At 33.8% G+C, this 21369-nt stretch overlaps 3 protein-coding genes across 3 annotated transcripts; 1 reads left to right on the top strand and 2 right to left on the bottom strand.

Moving 5' to 3' along the window:
- Nucleotides 1-2290: 2290 nt before the first annotated feature.
- LOC18042407 (ATP-dependent zinc metalloprotease FTSH 5, chloroplastic) lies at nucleotides 2291-5686 on the top strand. Its single transcript, XM_006435260.2, has 5 exons — nucleotides 2291-3857; nucleotides 4323-4569; nucleotides 4670-4853; nucleotides 5096-5267; nucleotides 5382-5686. Exons 1-5 carry the CDS (start codon nucleotides 2511-2513, stop codon nucleotides 5601-5603), a joined length of 2172 nt encoding a protein of 723 aa, XP_006435323.1. The 5' UTR covers nucleotides 2291-2510; the 3' UTR covers nucleotides 5604-5686.
- Nucleotides 5687-6193: 507 nt separating this feature from the next.
- Nucleotides 6194-11245, bottom strand: LOC18042615 (probable serine/threonine-protein kinase At4g35230). The gene is made up of 9 exons (XM_006435261.2): nucleotides 10613-11245; nucleotides 10379-10514; nucleotides 9567-9700; nucleotides 9315-9420; nucleotides 9120-9205; nucleotides 8253-8441; nucleotides 7452-7616; nucleotides 7253-7366; nucleotides 6194-6743 (listed from the first exon to the last, which is right to left on the bottom strand). Exons 1-9 carry the CDS (start codon nucleotides 10964-10966, stop codon nucleotides 6489-6491), a joined length of 1539 nt encoding a protein of 512 aa, XP_006435324.1. The 5' UTR covers nucleotides 10967-11245; the 3' UTR covers nucleotides 6194-6488.
- A 4770-nt stretch (nucleotides 11246-16015) lies between these two features.
- Nucleotides 16016-20627, bottom strand: LOC18042616 (nitrate regulatory gene2 protein). The gene is made up of 4 exons (XM_006435262.2): nucleotides 19500-20627; nucleotides 19170-19318; nucleotides 17400-17617; nucleotides 16016-16919 (listed from the first exon to the last, which is right to left on the bottom strand). Exons 1-4 carry the CDS (start codon nucleotides 20353-20355, stop codon nucleotides 16229-16231), a joined length of 1914 nt encoding a protein of 637 aa, XP_006435325.1. The 5' UTR covers nucleotides 20356-20627; the 3' UTR covers nucleotides 16016-16228.
- Nucleotides 20628-21369: the final 742 nt, after the last annotated feature.

A 21369-nucleotide genomic window follows, 5' to 3' on the forward strand; every position in this document is an offset into this window, starting at 1 on the left:
AATTTTGAACAGATTGCTTGACTTGTGACAAGATGTCTTTGCTTGTGCCACAAGCATCAAACATTCTGAGAAGTGAACCTCTGGTTTTAACTAAATGCAATTCTTGAATGTTGAACTCAAAAGCCTAGCTTTAATCCCTTCAATACCTTTTGCACTTGTGTAAGACTTATATAGGTCTTTGGTGGCTTCAACATTTATTTCACATGATAGATTTCAATAACTTTGAAACCCTCTATGCTCCTTGGTGAGGCTAATTTGTTGAGCTTCTTAGTAAAATTAGTTTATTTATTAATTTCTTAATAAATGCAACAAATTCTTAATTTGTTAATTGCATTGGCTGTCTTCAACAAGCAAATGCAAGCTGGGAAGAATTCATTTCTTAATTTCTTTACTTACCTTTCTCACCTTTCTACATACAACAAGTGCAACATTGGTTGTCTTGAGCAAGTTCTTCAAATCAAAATTAATTAAGATCAACTCAAAATGCACACGTTGGTATTGGTAATAATTAAGCTTTTTCTTATTTTGATATACAAAAAAAAAAGATATCTAAAGATGGGCATCCTCAAAATTCAAATCGTATCTGCTAATTATAAAGCTAAGAGCCATGTTGGTTTAATTAGTTTGCCCTCCAGAACTCATCTTCTAACCGCAAGTGTTGAGGAGCAGTTGAACAAGCTCAAGGCATCATCATATCAGAAGCTACTGCCTCATCCCATGAGCGAATTGGCAAATGATGTATTTGACGGATCTCTTCCATCGGCTGCTGGACATTTGTAGAACCACAAGATATGTTTTCTCTCAGATGAAGGAATGTCTACAAGATGTTCTCCGAAAAAGAAGAAATTAATAAATGTAGTATAATTAATCTAGCCTCGAAAATGAAGTTGGGGCATATTGTATGATCTCCAGAAACAATATTGAATAAAGTAATGATGATCGGCAAGTGTTTCACATGTCTTAAACGAATGGAAAAGAGCTGTGATTCAGCTCTCTTGGACAGAGACTCTCAAAGATGTTAAGACAAGTTGAAGAAATTAATTATTCTGTAAGTGTTCGAGTCGCACTTTTCCTTCATTTCTCAACCGCCGAAGGGAAGACGAAGATCCACCGGCTAGTCTATTGTTGCATTGATGATGCCAATGAAGTTGACAATATTGAGGCAGAATTGCTTGTCCGGAAATCAAGCAACAGTACTGTCAATCTTGAGCAAGTACTCGGCAAATAATATTCAAGGGACTAAAGTAATCTTGACTGGGTCTGCTCCTCCGTTCGAGTCGCAGGGAAGTCGACTTTGTTGGGAGAACTTGTACCTCTCGGTTCGAGCAGGGACTTCTAGTATGGGTTGTGGTACGGACTTAAAAGTGTCTCCCACAGTTGAGGCTCTCCTCAGGATAACTCGTGGTCAAAACCAAAAAATAAAAATAAAAATTCAAGGGACTAAAGTAAGGCATTAGACTTTTCGCGTTCGGGAAGTTGAGGAGGAGTTGGAATGTGCCTTCAGGCACTTGCTCAAGGCTGGAGTTTCGGTTCCCCTTTGAAAATCCAAGCCTCCAACTACTATGAGTAATGATTTCTTACTCTCCAACTCTTACATTTTAATTTATCTTATTATTTTTTTAAATGATCTTTTTTAAAAATTAAAAAAATTATTTTTATTTTATTTTCTCTCCGGACATAACCATCATCCTAACCACCTATTTTCACCGATAACAAATACATCATTATTACCACCAACTATTTTCTTCCTCACAAATCCATCACTTCCATCAATACATAATGAGTTTCAAAGTAAGGTTTTATAAAATTCTATAAACAAGTATCGGGTCTTGTTATTATTAATGATGTTGGTTTTAGTTTGTGTGATCATCTAAAATTTCGTTTAATTTCAATTTGTGATTTGATGAAGAGTTAATATTCTTTTCAAATTGTGAATCAATTTGAAAAAAATGAGAGCAAGAGCTTGAGAGAGGAGTAAAGCAAAAAATATTTATGTTTTACTTTACAATAATGTTAATTTTAAAATAACTAATATTAATTAAAAAATAAAAGTAATGAGATAAATTGAAAGAGTCATATACAGCACACCTACTTTAATCTATATATAGATATGGAAACGTACTAAGTTGTCCTTCAGCAGTCTGATTTCATATAAAGCCCATTAGAGGTAAATTGACATTTGGGCCGGGGGCCGGACCTTGTTCAAGCTTGTGAAAGCAATGGTCCACTGTCGTTTTGCAAAAACAAATTAAATATCAAAGCGACTGGATATTATATCGAACGCGTGGACGCAAACCAAGAGACACTTGCGTATATGGTTTGGGTTTAACCAACAACTTAGCTCTGAAAATCAAAGTTAGAGCCCCTGCAGATCCTCCTGGCACATTGTAGTACTTTGTAACACATCTCCACACTCTTGAGGATTCAAGTGCAACAGATAAGAAGTAAAAAGAAAGGATCAAAGAGAGGGAGAGACAGAAGAAAAGACAGAGAAATTAGAAACCAAAGCCATGGCTTCTTCAATTAGCAACCCGTTGCTCACTTCAAACTTCTTTGGTTCCCAAATCCTTATCTCTCCTCCAACTCCCAAAACAAGAAGGTTATCAGTTAGCTTCCCATTTCCTTCAAGAACCAAAAGAACTACACAAGCCACTGCAATTCTTAGGAAGGAACTCGAACCCAACAATGCATCCTCAGAAGCCGCCTCAAAGAGAAGGACAGTTACAACTGAAGCCACTATGGCTGCTTTGCTCTTGTCTTCAATAGCCCCACAAGCCTTAGCGGTCGACAACACGCCGCCGCCACCGCCGCCGCCGTTAGTCCAAGCTCAGCCCTCCAAACCAAACCCTTCCAATTCTTCACCTTTTGGTCAAAATCTGTTATTGACGGCGCCTAAGCCACAGTCTCAATCCTCTGATCTTCCCGAGGGCAGCCAATGGCGTTACAGCGAGTTCTTAAACGCCGTTAAAAAAGGCAAAGTTGAAAGGGTTAGGTTCAGCAAAGACGGTTCTGCACTTCAGTTAACGGCAGTGGACGGCCGTCGCGCCACTGTTATTGTCCCTAATGATCCGGACCTTATCGACATTTTGGCCATGAACGGGGTTGATATATCAGTTTCCGAGGGCGATTCTGGTAACGGGCTTTTTAGCTTTGTTGGGAATTTACTTTTCCCGTTTCTAGCTTTCGCCGGATTGTTTTTCTTGTTCCGTCGGGCACAAGGTGGGCCCGGCGGACCCGGTGGCCTTGGTGGGCCCATGGATTTTGGACGATCTAAATCGAAGTTTCAGGAAGTTCCTGAAACTGGAGTCACATTTGCTGATGTGGCTGGTGCTGATCAAGCAAAATTGGAATTACAAGAGGTAGTTGATTTTCTAAAAAACCCCGATAAGTACACAGCTTTGGGCGCTAAGATTCCAAAAGGGTGTTTATTAGTTGGGCCACCAGGAACTGGGAAAACTTTATTGGCTAGGGCAGTTGCTGGAGAAGCCGGCGTGCCATTTTTCTCATGTGCTGCCTCAGAGTTTGTTGAGTTGTTTGTTGGTGTTGGCGCATCCAGAGTGAGGGATTTGTTTGAGAAGGCCAAATCGAAGGCACCGTGTATTGTGTTTATTGATGAAATTGATGCTGTGGGGAGACAGAGAGGAGCAGGGCTTGGAGGAGGAAACGATGAAAGAGAGCAGACTATTAATCAGCTTTTGACTGAAATGGATGGCTTTTCTGGTAATTCTGGTGTTATTGTATTGGCTGCTACTAATAGGCCGGATGTTCTTGATTCTGCTTTGTTGAGGCCTGGGAGATTTGACAGGCAGGTTACAGTGGATAGGCCTGATGTTGCTGGTAGGGTTAAAATTCTTCAGGTTAGTTCTCTACAAAGTTTGCTGGCCTTCGATTCCATGTTGTAACTTCATTATTTTTTTTTATTTGCTTGTGTAAGCTATTAATTTATAATGCTTCGGTCTATTAAAGAGTAGAAACTACAGATAGGGGATGGATGTTGTTACATTGCATATATATATGATTGCTTGCACTGTTTTGATAGGTTTGTGGTGTGCTGATTGAAATGCAATATGCATTCATATTTATTGTAGATTGGTTTTCTGTTTTCACTCAATATTTTTGAAACAAAGTTTGCCCTTGTAGTGACACTATGCTTTATTGGGTATTATGCTTTGGTCTTCTAATTCAATTAACTTACTTGCTGCATGTATTCTTTTGGTGGGGATTATATTCAGATCATATAGCTGTAAATAGCTTGCTGGTTTAATTCCAGTTTTGAACAATGTATAAAATTTCTCAAGTTATGACAATATCCTTTATTACAGGTGCACTCCAGAGGAAAGGCACTTGCTAAGGATGTGGACTTTGAAAAAATTTCTAGAAGAACACCAGGTTTTACTGGAGCTGATCTGCAGAACCTGATGAATGAAGCAGCCATTCTTGCAGCCAGGCGTGACCTCAAGGAGATAAGCAAAGATGAGATATCCGATGCTCTAGAGAGGATCATTGCTGGACCAGAGAAGAAAAATGCAGTTGTCTCTGATGAGAAGAAGAAATTAGTAGCCTACCACGGTAATAATAATAATAATAATTATTATTATTATTTTGGTTGTCTAATGCTTTTGTGAGTTGCTTTCAAGTGTTTAACATGTTTGCACGCTTTAAATTGCAGAGGCTGGCCATGCTTTAGTTGGGGCTCTCATGCCTGAATATGATCCTGTAGCCAAGATTTCCATCATTCCTCGTGGCCAAGCTGGTGGGCTTACCTTTTTCGCTCCAAGTGAAGAGAGGCTTGAGTCTGGACTTTACAGCAGGAGCTACCTGGAGAATCAGATGGCTGTCGCACTTGGTGGAAGGTTAGTTAATTTATCTTTTCTTGATGCCTGGGAAAGCTTGTAAGATGACATGTGAGAATTTTTCTGTTCCTTAAGTTGCTCTCAAAAACTATGCATGTGCGCTTTAAACTGGCTAATCAGCACTAATTAAACTGGCTGGATTTTGATGGAGCTCAGGATATGTATGGATTCAAAGAGCAAGTGTTTAGTTCATCTCTTGTTTACCTTATTCTTATTTGAAAAACTCCTTGTTGCTTACATAGGGTTGCAGAAGAAGTCATTTTTGGCGAGGAAAATGTGACAACAGGAGCATCAAATGACTTCATGCAAGTTTCACGGGTAGCACGGCAGATGGTTGAAAGATTTGGGTTTAGCAAGAAAATTGGACAAGTTGCCATTGGAGGACCTGGTGGAAATCCATTCTTGGGTCAACAAGTAAGATAGTGATTGATGATTGAATTCTAATTGTTGTTTGATCTATCCACTACTTTTATTTCCACTGCATGAGAAAAATAGTCTTGATTGTGGATTTGTATATTTCAATTGCAGATGTCTTCTCAGAAAGACTACTCCATGGCAACTGCCGATGTGGTGGATGCAGAGGTCAGAGAATTGGTTGAAACAGCATATACAAGGGCCAAGCAGATCATCACAACCCACATTGACATCCTTCACAAGCTTGCTCAACTCCTCATAGAGAAAGAAACCGTTGATGGAGAAGAATTTATGAGCCTTTTCATTGATGGAAAAGCTGAGCTATTTGTTGCCTGATTGTACATGAAAGAATCAGAATTCAGATTCGTGTTGTATATGCCCATGTAAAATCAAGTAATTAAATTATCATTTTAGAAATATGGGGAGGTTTTTAGGAGGATTTGTGTTACAGCTTTATCTACTTGGCTACGCCTAATGAGGAAGCCAAGCCAAGCCAAGATCAGCCTTTTTAATCAAAACCACCAAGATTTGTATCTGCATTCCTGTAAATGAAACTTCAAACTTAATAGTTCCTCACACTCGTGATTGTTTTAGATCATACGTTAGGAAGATCGATTACTAGCACATTCTTTCTGATTTTGACGTTTCAAATGTGCAAGTCCTTTTATTTTCTTTCCACTATTTCAAGGTTGCAACCGTTTGGTTGCTTTTGTTTCGAGTCGCAAAGACGATGAATAGCCGAAATTTTGACCATGGCATGCATAGCTCATGGCTCTTATTTAGCCAGCGACAGAGGAACTAGTATCCAAGATTAAACATCGAATATAAAAGGCACCACTACACTCCTTAATTTCATCACCGTGGCCTGCTAGTATTAGCATCCCACTCAAGAAATATATATGACAATTTATTTCGTGCTTCATGAGTTTAGAGAAAGGTAAAGCTTGAGGCAGCCAGATTTCTCCACTACGTAATCAATCTGTGTAACTTTTACGTTCCAAACTGACAGTGTACATATTGACTGATTAATCATTTGAACGAAATTATTAAAAAGAAAAAAATAGCACAACAGACAAGTACAGAACAAGTCTGTCCTCCCTCTATGGTACATTTTGGAAGAAAACCATATTCCTAATTTCAAATTACATAAAGCCCAAATGCTTTCTTACAACCACCACAACAATTGATTGAACACAGGCTACAAAAGAATATTACAGCTTCTCAAGAACCTCTCCCACTCCGTTGCCTTTTTTCTTCTAATGAGGCAGCCTCCTTTAACATATCAGCTGCATCCTTGTGCATGTCCAACTTCGCAAGGGCAACAGCCTGCATGTAAAATGCTGTGGACCAGTCGGGATAAACACATTGTGCTTGCATTGCATCTCTAAGTGCAGCATCTGGCTGGTCACACATTAAATGACAAAGACTTCTCCGTGCATAGACAGTTGGTGAAACCATGGTTCCCACGTCTATAAACTGCACAGACAACATTCAAAGAGTAAGAATTAAACAATGACCAGCACACATCGATACAGCATCTGTTGTTTATTTCGACCATGTCTCTCTAGAATTTTTTCTTTTTTCCAAAAAAGAATCTTTGATCAATCTTTTTAGATTTTGCACTGGGAGTAAGCCGGTATGCTAGGGTAAAATTTCACAGAAATCAAAAATACACCCAGTCTGCCTACCATATTAACATTCCAATGTTCATTTTTTTAGGCGAAGAATCAGATCTAAGGCCTATGCCCACCCAAAACCTTTACAAATATGTGTAACACAACTCCCAAGAACTTAACATGAGTATAATCCGTTACTTGTATGAAGAAAATTAATAATAAAACCATAAAAGTCAGCATAGGCATTAGCAGCTAAAAGCCTGGTCTGGCACTTCGAATAAGAATGCCAGTCCTTATCCCCTAAGAAACAAATAAGAATGCCAGTTCAAGGGGATAAGAATTCTTATCCCCTAAGAAGCAAATACATACCTGAGAATAGCAATCTACGGCAGTTTTAAATTCTTTCTCTCGGAATGCCACATCCCCACGCTTTCTAGCCTCCAACATATCTCTCATTTGTTGGGTCCACTCTTGAAAAGACAACTATACCAATCATATAATAATATTATAATTTAGCACATTATTCTAAATAGACAAATGCACATCTGCACTAGGACATTTCAGTTACCTCATTGGTTCCTTCATCATCTTTGTAGTGTGTCATCACCAAGATCTGGTGGATGGCTGTGAGGTCCATCCGTGAACAAGCATCACCCATTGGAGAAAGAGGGTGCTGTGGAGTAGGAGGTGCTTCCTCATGCCTTGGAATTCCCAGCATCACATAAGAAGGAACCTGCAAGCAAAAACTTGTGAATATCACAATCTGATGAAATGCAGAAAGCTGTCTTCTATTAATATACCACTTACACCCACTTAACTGCATGCTCTAAAACCAATTATAAGTGAATGCAAAGAGCATTCCATCCAATTTCTCAGAAGAGCCAGAACCATAAAGAGAGAATGACAAACTTGTGAATTTCTGGCAAAAATAAGGAGGATTTTCATGTGAATACCCTCCAGCTGATGGAGACCCAACATCAGCTTTATGGGCAAACAGTTGGAAAGAAGCCAATACAAACTTGCCATGATAACTTTTTAATGTCCTACTGGTAGAAAGAACTCCAGCAGAAAACTAGAGGTCTACAGAATATAAAAAGTTGTGTATACAAATTACTGCATCCCTCAAGGCAAGATAAATCAAAGATGTGGCAACCAATTACAACAAGCAGTTGACTACTATGACAAGAAATAACTTAATGGATCAATAATACTCATAATTAAATGGTATCTGTATCTGATCCCTATTGGATATCTATTCGACTTTATAATATTTTAATCAAAGATGATGAAGGCTGCAAATGAAAGGTAAGAAAATGATCGATCCACATATTAGACGAGAATAAATAAATAAGACAGACAGACATCTTACATCAGGTCTATTTTGTAGGGGAGCAAGTGTAGAAACAAGATCTTTTGTATTTGGCCGCTCCCTAGGCTCATATTGCAAACACCGTGAAGCAAGATCAAAGACAACTGTTGCCTCTTCAGATGAAAAGTTTCCCTCCAAATGTGAATCCATTAAATGAAGAATATTCTTTCCCCGAATCATATCAAGTGCCTGCATATAAAAAAGATTTTTTTTTAAAAAAAATAAAAAGGAAAACAGCTACATAAATCTGCAGAAATCATCTTTCCCACATTAACCAAAACCATCAGCAATTATGCATGTGAGGTCATTCGTAATGAAGAAATCAACGGAGTAATGTAATAACGTCAGGAATGAGAGGTTAAACATGCTGCAAATCAACTTAAACTCCATTACTTCTCATCACAATCTCTGTCTAAATACTTATGATAGACAATCAATTTATTCAATGCACCACTTGCTACAGCATCAAAGACCAAGTCCAACGGGTTCAACCCCAAAGTTAAATTTGATTGGTACAGTATTCCAAACCACCATGTCCTACATCATATGAACAGAAATTCAAGGTAATAGATTACCCAAAAGCACCCAAGTAGTAATATTCATGGAGGATGTACCTAAAAACAAAACCACAAGTCAAAAGTACTTTAAGAGACAGCAGCACCAAATCAACCATACAACAACCAGCAAACAGCCATAGGACATTTGGATTTTGAAAAATAACTATACAGCTGGCTAACTAGTCAGAAATCAAATAAGTATTAAAAGAACATTGTACAACAAAAAATGACATTAAAACCCATTGACAGATTCTGTTTTTCAAAGCTTAGTAAGGAAAAACGGAATAAACAGGTGAAATAAGGTACTTACATGACTAGGGGGAATATGCTTTCCACTGAGAAGATCCAAAAGGACAGTCCCGAAGCTGAAAATAACACTTTCTGGAGTGACCCTTCCTACATCACAGATACATATAAATTGGATATAAAACAAAGTAATCTTCAACTTATATAGAAGATCGAAAAGTCAAACACGTCCATAGGGTATGTAAATGAAAGTAGTTACCATTTCTTAGGTACTCTGGAGGAGTATAGGCAAGATTTGTGCTGTAACTTTTTCCATCCCTACTATTTTTCATCAAGCCAAAACATGAAAGCCGAGGATCACCATTCTGCCAAAACCATACACAAAATTACCTAATTTGCTCATGCAAAATCCACAATATCCACAGAAAATAGAATGTTAGCACAATAAAAACGATTTAGCAACCCAAGCTGAAGAAATATCCCATCTCAAGAAAGAAATTTGTTATGTCACCTCATCAAAGAGAACCCTATAAGCATTCAAATCATGGTATAATGGACGTCCTTCACTACTGCAATAATCTAAAGCTTCAGCAATATACAGAGCAACTCTTAGACGCATAGCCCACTCAATGGTTTGATTCTCCCCTGTCAAGGAAAACAATGAGATATGAATCAATAGTTATGGCTATGAAATGCTATTCCAAATTTAAGAACAATAAACTTAACGGAAAACTACTAACACACAGTGATCATAACAATAAGGAAAGCTGATATATCTATATGAAAAATAATAAAGAAAACAAGTAAGCTACTGCCAATCAGAAGCAGAAACATTCACCAGTTTGTTAATGTATTTTATGCGGAACATTTCAAGACAGGCTAATGCCAATTTTCGATAATGTTGAAGTGCCTTCACAACCAATGCCAAACTCGAAAAAATTGACAAACGTCAAGACAGCATTATCCAGTATCACAAGTGATGCAACTTCTGCCTAAATGCAAAAGTTGACTAGTTGCAAAGCAATAACTTAGATATGTTTCTACTTAATTTGCTACTGCTTGGCAAACACCCAACAGCTAATGTTTCCCAACCACTCAGAATATCAACCAATAACATTTGACCCCAAAGAAAAAAGTATTTAAAACCACTGCAGCAGCTGAAGAAATCCACGGCACCTCAATCCCAAACATTATCTAAATTATACATGAAAATTTATTTGTTTAAGCAACTTCCAATTAACAGATAAAACTTACCCCAAAAAAAAATAAAAAAATAATTGCATTAAAATTAAGAGGCCAATCAAATATTAAAAACCACCGTACAGTGAAATAAATGTTTAGCAAGAGTATCATTTGGCATGTACTCAGCCACCAGCAATCTCTCATCACCATCACAACAATAGCCAATCAAATTCGCCAGCCTCTTATGCCTCAGCTTCCCAACACCCCAAGCCTCATCCTAAATTTAAAAAATTAAAAATTAAAACAAAAATCCGAAACCCTAGAAATAAAATAAATTCAATAGAAAAACCGTAATAAATGAAGATAAACGCATACAGCAAACTGTTTGGGATCGGGCCAGGCATGTTTGGTGAATTTTTTAACGGCGATCCAACGGCGGTTATCATTTCCGTCTTGAAGGCGGCCTTTATAGACGACATTGGGAGCCTTTTCGCCGCTCTCGGATACGATAAAATCAGAACTGAAGTTATTCGTAGCGGCTCTGAGGTCGGCTAAGGAGAACTCGGCGAAAGCCGGCGCGCCATCTGAGCCGGCAGCGAGTCCGCCTGAGCCCTCAGTACCATTAGACGGCTGAGTCGGATGATTGCGGTGATTCTGTTGGTGGTGGTGGCGATTTTTGGTATCAACCGAGAGGTGTCCTTTTAAGAAGGTTGATTCGCAACAGCCCATAACTCGGCCGAGTTGACTCAGAAGAAATGAACCAACCAAACCCCCCAGCTCAGCAGCTGAAGCTAATAATATTAGCTGTTTGGTTTTGTTTTCGTCTTTTTAATTTTTTATTTTCTCTTATCGAGAGAGAGTTTTTGTTTGTGTCCAAGTGAAAGCGCTCGTGTGGGTGAGTGTGAAAGAGAGAGAGAGAGAGAGATTTAATCAGTGGAGATATGCACTAGTTTTCTTTTTCTTTTCATTTTTTTTTTTTGGTTTTTGGTTTCTCTCTCTCTCTCTCTCTCTCTCTCTTTCTTTTCTTTCTTTCTTTCTCCCCTTTCTGCACTGACAAAAACCTCTGTCTCTCTCTGTTTCCTTCTACAGTTGAATTGTCCTTTTTATGCTGAGGGGTACTTTTGTCTCAACATTTCTTCTTTAACTTCTCGCGATATTTTAGTCGCGCTCTTTTACCCGCCATCCTCCTTTTTGGTTGTAAGTTGTAACAAAAATTACGTATTATTATATGTAAAGGACTTACATTATTAACTAATCACACTAATGGTGTGTTTACTTCTTAAAATAAGAAATGAAAATGAAAGAATGAGAATTAAAATTATATTTACTTGATAAAATTAAATTTAGAAATGTGAATAAATTATGTGGATCCCACATAATTTGAGAATAAAGAATGGGAATCTCATTCCCATAGGGGTTGAGAATGAAAATATAGGAATGAGAATGAAATATAAATTTATTTTTATATCCTTCTAATTTTTTTATATTTCTTAAATTACCCTTATTCAAATCACAAATAATTTTATTATTTTAAATGTCATTAATAATAATTATTATTATTAAATTTTATTAACTTTATTATTTAGTTATTATTAATTATTTTTATTTTTATTTTTATTAATATTATCATTATTAACAATAAAAATAATGATAAAATAATAATTAATAAAAATAATTAATTTATCATTATTAATAATATTATCATTATTATTATTGTTGTTTTTGTTGTTATTATTATTATTATATTATTAATAAAAATAAAAATAACAATAATTAATAATAACTAAAATAAAAAGGTTAATAAAATTTAATAATAATAATAATGTAATTTTCATTATCTACATACATGTATAAATATTATTATAAAAATGATATTAATTAAAATAATAATAATAAATGTTAATAATGATAATATTAATAAAAATAATATTAATAGTAATTAATAATAACTAAAATAATAAAGTTAATAAAATATAATACTAATAATAATAATAAATGTTAATAATGATAATATTAATAAAAATAATAATAACAATAATTAATAGTAACTAAAATAATAAAGTTAATAAAATTTATTAATAATAATAATAAATGTTAATAATGATAGTATTAATAAAAATAATATTAACAGTAATTAATAATAACTAAAATAATAAAGTTAATAAAATATAATACTAATAATAATAATAAATGTTAATAATGATAATATTAATAAAAACAATAATAACAATAATTAATAATAAATAAAATAATAAAGTTAATAAAATTTAATAATAATATATGTTAATAATGATAATATTAATAACAATAATTAATAATAACTAAAATAATAAATTTAGTAATATTATTATTATTAAATTTTATTAACTTTATTATTTTAGTTATTATTAATTATTGTTAATATTATTTTTAATAATAATAACAACAACAATAATGATAATATTGTTAATAATGATAAATTAATTATTTTTATTAATTATTAATAATATAGGTATTTTGGTAAATTGATTCTCATTTTCATTCTTCATTTCCATTTATTTTGCCAAGTAAACACATTAATGGCATTCCAGCACATTCTCATTCCCATTTATTTTTGCCAAGTAAACATTGAAATCTCATTCACATTCTTCATTCTCATTCCAGCCCATTTCTCATTCTCATTCCAGCTCATTCTCATTCCCAGCCCGTTCCCATTCCACCTCATTCCCATTCGCATGAAGTAAACGCACCATAAATGTTAATCATAATTGAATCAATTGTTTTCCCACAAATCTTATTAAGTAGATTTGTTAACTACTGTAATTATCTTTTTAATTAGTTAGGAATGCGTAGGGGCCAAATTTATAACCCAATTTATGTTTTCAAATAGTCTTTGCTCCCAAAAAAAATATGTTTTCATATGTAGTTATGTTTATTTTTTTTATGAATATAAGATAAAGAAGTGAAAGTTAAATTATTAAATAAAAATTTTAACTAATTAATCAATAATTATGTTATAATATAAACGCTATGTTAATTAGTTACACAAATTTTTGTTATAAATTATTGGATGTAGTATGAAAATATTGGTTAAGTGTGAAAGAAAAGAATAAAAATCAATACATTCAATGAAACTAACTCTATCTTTATCTTGAATTAATTTATTAATAAATAAAAAACACACTACATTTATTGAAAAAGAACCGTGCTACGTTACAATTAACATAACAGACGTACGCCTATACAGCAATAATTGTGAGTTCTATCATAAATACTGTTGTTATATATAAATGTAGGTTACGATAATCATAACCTAGGGGCTCGTTGAAAAGGACGATGATGGTATCCCTAGAAACAATATCAACGTCTAATTTATTTCACAACTGAACTTAAGTTGACTTGTCTTCATTAACTAATGCATACTAAACCGTGAAAGTGAAGGGATAGTGGCCTTGAAACAAGCGTTCCTTTCACGGACAAATACGGCGCGTGTGGAGCACGAAATGATCGGGATAAATTTGCCTTGTCTTGTGAATCAAATAATCGCGTTTTCTGAAATATGTCTCTTATTTTTATTTTACCTCTTTCACACGTGCGCATTTACTTATCATCTGAGCCCTAATTATACGACTCGATTCAATCTCCTCGATATTAATCTTTAAACCGATTGACATCATCAATAAATACAACCTACGTAGATTGCTTGCGCAAGCAAGATGTGTTATTATGTCTCCTGTAGCTGTAATAACTTATCACATACGCAAAGTTTTAGACCATGCTGGATCTCTTAATTCAGATAAAGATAAATTTACCTAATTTTGAATGATAATTTTTTATTTATTTTTATTTACCGTTAAAAATATTATTTAATGTGTCCTCTATTTACCCTATTTTTTAAATAAAAGTAAAGATAAATTAAGAATTTTACATTTTTAAGAATAAATTGAAAATTATTATTTTATCGGGTGAATATATTAAAGTTTTTGCTTCTCCAAATTAAGAAATCTATCATGTGGGATGTGTGTCATGCTATATTGCTACTGATGCTAAATTAAGTCCCGTTTATGATTGCTTTTGGTAAGTTTAAAAGTAATTTTAAAAAGTTAAAAATTAATTTTGGTATTTGGTGAATCTTTTTAGAAATCACTTTTAACAAAATCATCCTATCCTATAATAAATTTTTAAAAGTAATGAAGAAGTAGCTTTTCAAAATCTAATTTTGAGAATCAGTTTTATATTTAATACAATTCCATATATATCCTCGTATATATTATGAAAATTTAAAATTATCCTTATTAATTAGAAAATAAAATCGTTAAGATTATTATTATTACCAATTATATTGAGATAACAAAACAAAAATATGAAATTAATAATACAAAATATTATTTTTAGTCATCAATTATTATATATACACAATTAAAATAATTTTATATACATGTATATTAATGCGTAAATAAATTTTATTACATTATGTCCAATTTAGTCATTCATATTCTTACAGCAGTTTAATAATAAAATTTATCAAACACTAAAACTGACAATACTTTTAAAAATAAATTTTACTAAACGTTTAACTGATTATCTTCATACCTAATTATTTCTACAGCACAGCTACCCGTAATTATTTTAAAAGTTACAACATTACCAAATTGACCCTTAAAACTTTCATTAAAAACATAATTTATATCTAACAAAAATTAGTTACCTCTATAATCCAATTTGAAATTTTATGTTTTCAATAGCAAACAAAGTAATCATTGATTTAACGAATTGATGGTCATTAGTTATGTTAATTAGCTAGGGTGAGTTGTTTGTGAACATAATTGTTTGCAAACATAAAAGGGACCAAATCTAATACTTCCTTGTGTGTTTATTTATGAGATTAAGGATGGGAATGAAAATCATTGATAGTATTTACTTGCTAAATATGAGAATGAAATTAGAGTAATCTTCATAAAATTGAGAATGAAGCATTGTGGTTGAGAATGAGAATAGAGGAATAAGAATGAATGGTGAATTAACATTTGTACCTTGGTAAAAATTAAAAGTTAATTTTTACCCTTTTAAATATATAATAATAATAATAATAATAATAATAATAATAATAATAATAATAATAATAATAACATCAACAACAACAATTACAATAATATTAATAATAAATATTTTAATAATACTAATTATTATTATATTATTATTATTATTATTATTATTATTGAACACCCATATTTCCATATGGAGATCAATTGCCGATTGGTCACTTTTTCAAAGTACTTTTGTGTCAAACCATAAAGACATCTTCCCTCATATGATATAAATCATGCAAAACTCAGGTTAATATGCCAATTTATTCCATGCCACGTTACATGCTCTCAAAATGTGCTTTTAGTATGCTAAGGGCTTATTTATTAAATGCATGAAGTCGAAAGTTTTATTAATTTTTTTATTTTTTATTTTTTTAATAACTTATATTTAATTTTTAAATATTTACATTCTAATAAAAAATAAATTTTTGTAATTTTATTTAAATAAAAAAGCTCTGAATGAAAATAAGTATTATGCTAAAAAAAACTCTATAAATATAATTATTTCTTTTATAAGAATATAAATATCAAATAATTATTTTAAAGATTTTTTAATTTATAAAATAAATAAAATATCACTTACATTCAGATATTAAAAATAATTAAATATATTATTAAAATATTTGTATCAAACCTATTCGAACTTCAGAAAAAAATTCAAAATCATTCATATTTCACAACAAAAGACAATCCTACTCGATTGATAGGATAATTTTACTAATGATACTCTTGATGTAATAGTCTGCTCGAATTCATGAACAACAGCAAACTGAGCTCACTTGAGCAACACAATGAGATCACAATCATTGCAACTTAACTGTCCAGCTGATTTAAAACTAAAACAAATTCCAAAAGAAATTAGAAAATTGAGGGCAGAAGAGGGAAGAATGCCTTTCTTTTAAAATTAAGAACCTACTGGGTTCATTCAAGTAAACTTTCCTTCTTCAATTCGTAAATGAAGCTCATCATAAGCTTGTTCGGAGTTGGCAGCGAATCTCTCAATAGCCATGAAGGACTGTTTTAGACCAGAGTGCAGACTACCTGTACTGGTAATTTTATTCCACTCCCTAGCCAACGAAGTCATCTTTTTCTCTCGTTCTTGCATTGCCTTTTGCATCTTTTTCTCCTCCCTCTCCAAGATTTTTAATTTTCTATCCACATCCCTCCTGCCCATTGCCATTTGCTGCAGCTCCACATGATGTTGTTCCAGGAGTTGATTTATGCTAGAGCAAAAACTTTGCAGTGCTTCAGCCACTTCCTTTTCCGGTAGCATACCCATGGCTTGCAACCAATGATGAGAAATTACAAACACAGCGGGTGCTCCAATCCTACCCGGAGAGAAGGTCGCTCTGCCATCAGGCGGTTCTTCTGGTTCATGTGCAAGACATTTCAGTAGCCAGCCATTCAAGGCCTTGACATAGCCTTTCTGGGCTTCATTCCAATCGGAGAAGTTCAGGTACCAATTTTGTAGCTCAAACTTTAGTTTTATAGCAGCTTCAAGATGATGATTCTCAAGCTTTGCATTAGATGCAATAGCATCCAAACTTTTGGCTTCCATAATGATATGGGACTGACGCCTATGACATTCTAGCATAGCTTTCCACATAATGAGTAACCTGCCAACATCGCAAATAGATTACACTTGAAACAAGTATAACCAGCATCAGAAGCTAGAAAACTTCATTCCTAAGGTTTTTACAGACTAGGAAACCTAATATGGAAAAAGGGGAAACTGGCCATACAGGATAGAAACAGAACCACTGCTGATGGCAGTCCTAAGTGCAATATCTTTCAATCACAAATAGAATAATAATAAGAAATGTACAACCACCAAGAAAATAAAAACATTTTTCCATCTCTCTTCATTGAATACAACAATTTTTCTATTTGCAAATGATGTCCTGGTATCTTCCTCTCTATAAGAGAACGTTGACATTTCCACTCATTTTCAATAAATATCTTACTGTCATTATGTTTTACTTGGACAATAACATTCATCAAAATTGACATGTCCATTATCAACTTCCAGTTAGATTCTCAGTGGTGCATGGGAAAGAAAAAATATATTTTCGTCTGAAAACAGAATTGTCACGCACCTGTGCACCAAATCATTTATCTGAGGCCACAACTCTTCATCCCTCAGCTTGTTCATAGAAATTGACATCTTGTCAATAACATGAAAGGCAATTTGAATTTTAGTAGATAAAGCCCTGAGCATTGTTCGAGCTGCTTCAAGAGTTTCGGCACCCTTATCATCCAAACTTTTCATCTGCTTGTACTTCCTTGCATAAAGTATACGTAGTTTTTCCTCAGCCTGCAAAACAAAGAATGCATCTTCATTTGCAACTAGCCAAAATATCTAATCGCCCCTGGAAAATTTGAAACTAAATGAGGCGAAGAGAGACTGCAAAAAGAGTTTGTGGTGTACTCATTACCAACGAGATGGAAAGAAAAAACTGCAAATTGCACTTTTTGTATCTAGTAGCTATGATCATTATTGATTCTCCATCTTATTGCAATTGCTTTGTCTTTTAGCAGCAAATTGAAGTTTTTCTAGTTCATTATCATGCTATTCTACAAAACTGCATCCAGTAACCCAGAAAACAAAGGAAGTCACTAAATGAGCTATTGTTGTTTAATTAGAGTGATGAGCAAATTTGCCACCATTGATTATTCCTAAGGATCCATCTTATGGTTAGATCACACTTTACATAACATATAGACAACAGCCTACACAATTAATTAATTCATAGCTAATGATCTACTTATGTTTGCTTCCCCCTGGGTAATCTCAAGGTATATCAACTTAAGAGGAAGTTTGGATGCACGGATATACCTTGATCCAGAGCAACGCAAATGTATAAATCCTAAGCAGATTAACATTCGTGAGAAAGTGGTAAAGTTTTAATGGCTTCTTTGTCAGAAAGGAACTGTTGACTTGGTGAAAAGTCAAATCAAGTTTGGAGATAATTAGGCTTATATATAAAAGTGAATGACATGATTTTAAAACAGATGGGAACGGAAAATATCATAAACTCCAAATTTTTCAATAAAAGTAAGTGCGTCTTTATAATTTGAGTTAGTTATTTGTTTAATCTTATATTTAAAAAAAAATCTTAATATATTCTTATTATTAAACATGTTACATTCTTACCCTTATTTTTTCTTTACTTTTACAATATCCTAACAAAAGTATTATTGACATTAATTTATTTATTTATAAAAAAGTTAATTAGTAAATTAATGAATAATCATTTATTAGTAAATTAACCAATAAATATTGGTATGAAAGAAGTAGTATTTTTTGTATATTTGCAATAATATTACTAATAATTATTGATAAATAAATTAATATTAGCCAACTTAACATAATCTTATTAATAATCGCATTAAAAATTTAATTTACTAAATTAATCCTACACGAAAATAATAACATAAAAATTTACATCAACTGTTATTTTATTTTAAATGTGAATTTGATTAGTTAATTTTTTTTCATTAATACAACTAAAAATATTATTGTAAGAGTATTACTGTAAAAAAAATAGTAAAAATAGAAACATAATATATTTAACAGTAGAAATGTTTTGAAATATTTTTTAAAATATAAGGCTAATAAATTTTTAAGTTAAAATATAAAGAGTAAATAATTTATTTATCCTTTTTAATAGTAACTCAAATCTTCATCCAAATATATATACATTAAAGTTAATGCCATTATAAAAAAGATCACACCTAACTTTACATTCGCCAAATGTTTCCTGTTCAGCTATTTTATCAATCAAGAGTCATAAAAAGTGAAAAAGAAAAGATACAACATAGACAAGAAACGTGGACCACAGTAAAAAGGCAAAGTCAGAGCGTACCTTGACTTCATCATACAGTTTCCTCTCCCACATACACAGTTTCCTCAGACTCGCCGTTAAATTCCTCGAATTCAGAACATCATCATCATCCAGCCTCTGATATCTGAGAGGTTTTGACGGAGCCACAGCTTTAAACATCTTGGAAGATACTGCAATGCAAGATAAAGCTGTAAACAATTTGACGTCTTCTTCTGTGTAATTCTCTGCAAACGCTAAGCTAATACGTACAGTATTGATTAAAGACCAAAAAACCAACAATCCAGAAGCATTTGCATATACACAATCAAGAAAAAAGAAAAGAAAAGAATCTAAAAATTCGAAGATAGTTACCTTGAGAAAGAGAATAGTACTTGTGATGATAACGAAATTTACCAGCATCAAACATCTTCAGAACATCGTTACCAGACTCCGACGCTTTCTCAAACAGAACTTGAACTTCTTTCAAAACCTCCGAGACGCCCGGTTGACCAATTGGAACCTTAGTCTCAATCCCCGTTGACCGCTTGTTCTCTGAAACCGGAACCTCCTTCTTACTCTTAGTGGGCCCAACCTTATCATTCTCTGCGGAAATTGAAATTGTGTCATGATTTTGTTTACTTTCGTTGACTCGTTTCGACTCACTTTCAGGAATGTAAGCCGGTTCATATTTCTCCAATGGCTCAAAGAAGTTCAAAAAATCCCAAGCGGAGCTGCTCGGAGTCGGCGGTGGCGGGGTCTTATTATGAGCCGGCCAATCACCGGCGTTAAATTCAGCATTGTACGTGGAGTAATTACCAAACCGGTAACTTGAACTTGAGGTATCTAGATTAAAATAATCCCGGTTAGAGGGTTGAAAATCTTTAATCCTCTCTTCCTCTTCAGAATCGGTATCGAATTGAATGTGCGAATCGGAGGTCAAACTCGAGGGAGAGCGATCAGGTGGAGAAGATATTGACTCTTTGGCTGCATGATCGCCGTTTGATGAAGAAGTAGCATCGTTATCGCGGTGATGATTGGAATTACTAGAACTAAAATGATCGAAAAACTGATGGAGAGTGGGGCCAAGAGTCTTGAGAGACTGCATGTAAGCCACGTGTGCATCGGCGAGGGCGTAGCTATGGCGAAGCGCTTCTTCGAGGAACCTGCAGCGGTCGCGGCAGAGAGCGACGGCCGGAAGGTTGTCCAGCTTTGACGTGGAGCATCCCATGGGGATGGGGATGGGGTAGCTCCAGCTCCGGTGAGGTTTTCTAAACGTCGCCGTTTACTTTGAATTTGAATTTGAAATTTGACGGTGCATTTAAGCTGCATAAGATGAGAGACAAGGGAATAAAGAGAGTGAGGGGGAGTGGGACTGGGACTCGGCTCTTTTCTTTTCTTGGTGAGACGGACTGGCTGAGAGCTACGCTACATATAAATGAAAACAAAAGGAAGCAGCAGCCAAAACATCGGCTTCGCATAATGTAACGTCTCTTTATTTACTTTTGCTGTTTTTGGTTATTTTAAACTATATATCATATTCTCTCTCTCTCTCTCTCTCTCTCTCTCTCTCTCTCTCTCTCTCTCTCTCTCTCTCTCTCTCTCTATATATATATATTTTTGCGTTTATGCCACTTTGATTCGAATTATTGCCGTTTTCCTTTCCCTTTTTTTTTTTTTTTGTTTTTTTGGGTGGGTAAAAATGAAAAGAAGAATGGTCCTTATTGGTTGTTTGGAAAACATAAAAAAAAAAAGAAAAAAGAATTACTAACTATTCAGACCTTACCTAAATTAATTCTACCATAAAGTAGTTGAGGTTTTTGTAAAAGAATCACATCCATTGATTATTATTCAAGGAGAGGTCACTACCCACTATATTGTGTATAGTCCTGAAACTGATTCTATATTTATTAAAAGAATTTATAGATTGGATTTTCATTTAATAATTGAAGAAAAAGATTTTGGCCTTTTTTAGCAAAACAAATAAACAAAGACGCAAAAAAAAAAAAAAAAACAGCTACAAGATACACACAGATTGCTGTTGCAGTTAATTTTAATTAAATAGATCTTTTTCTTTTTTCCCACAATTTGGTAGCTGATACCCATCTTTTATTTGATTATTTCTTTAGTGTATATATATAGAGGAAAGCCGGGAGATATTATTACATTAAATTAATAAATTGAACAATTGGCCAATAAATCTTTTCAAATGGATGATCATGCCGACGCATGCAACAATCGGCAT

Source organism: Citrus clementina, unplaced genomic scaffold, assembly GCF_000493195.1.
Source record: "Citrus clementina cultivar Clemenules unplaced genomic scaffold, Citrus_clementina_v1.0 scaffold_5, whole genome shotgun sequence".
Lineage (NCBI taxonomy): Eukaryota > Viridiplantae > Streptophyta > Magnoliopsida > Sapindales > Rutaceae > Citrus > Citrus x clementina.

What these genes read in the sequence shown, in the direction of transcription:
- LOC18042407 (XM_006435260.2), top strand. Translation starts at nt 2,511, where the DNA reads ATGGCTTCTTCAATTAGCAACCCGTTGCTCACTTCAAACTTCTTTGGT. An exon ending in GAAATTAGTAGCCTACCACG is followed by an intron (nt 4,570 to 4,669) that starts GTAATAATAATA and finishes TTTAAATTGCAG; the next exon opens with AGGCTGGCCATGCTTTAGTT. An exon ending in ATCCATTCTTGGGTCAACAA is followed by an intron (nt 5,268 to 5,381) that starts GTAAGATAGTGA and finishes TTTCAATTGCAG; the next exon opens with ATGTCTTCTCAGAAAGACTA.
- LOC18042615 (XM_006435261.2), bottom strand. Translation starts at nt 10,966, where the DNA reads ATGGGCTGTTGCGAATCAACCTTCTTAAAAGGACACCTCTCGGTTGAT. An exon ending in CCGATCCCAAACAGTTTGCT is followed by an intron (nt 10,515 to 10,612) that starts GTATGCGTTTAT and finishes TTTTAAATTTAG; the next exon opens with GATGAGGCTTGGGGTGTTGG. An exon ending in CCCTACAAAATAGACCTGAT is followed by an intron (nt 7,617 to 8,252) that starts GTAAGATGTCTG and finishes TTTTGCTTGCAG; the next exon opens with GTTCCTTCTTATGTGATGCT.
- LOC18042616 (XM_006435262.2), bottom strand. Translation starts at nt 20,355, where the DNA reads ATGGGATGCTCCACGTCAAAGCTGGACAACCTTCCGGCCGTCGCTCTC. An exon ending in AACTGTATGATGAAGTCAAG is followed by an intron (nt 17,618 to 19,169) that starts GTACGCTCTGAC and finishes TTTGTTTTGCAG; the next exon opens with GCTGAGGAAAAACTACGTAT. An exon ending in ATAAATGATTTGGTGCACAG is followed by an intron (nt 16,920 to 17,399) that starts GTGCGTGACAAT and finishes CGATGTTGGCAG; the next exon opens with GTTACTCATTATGTGGAAAG.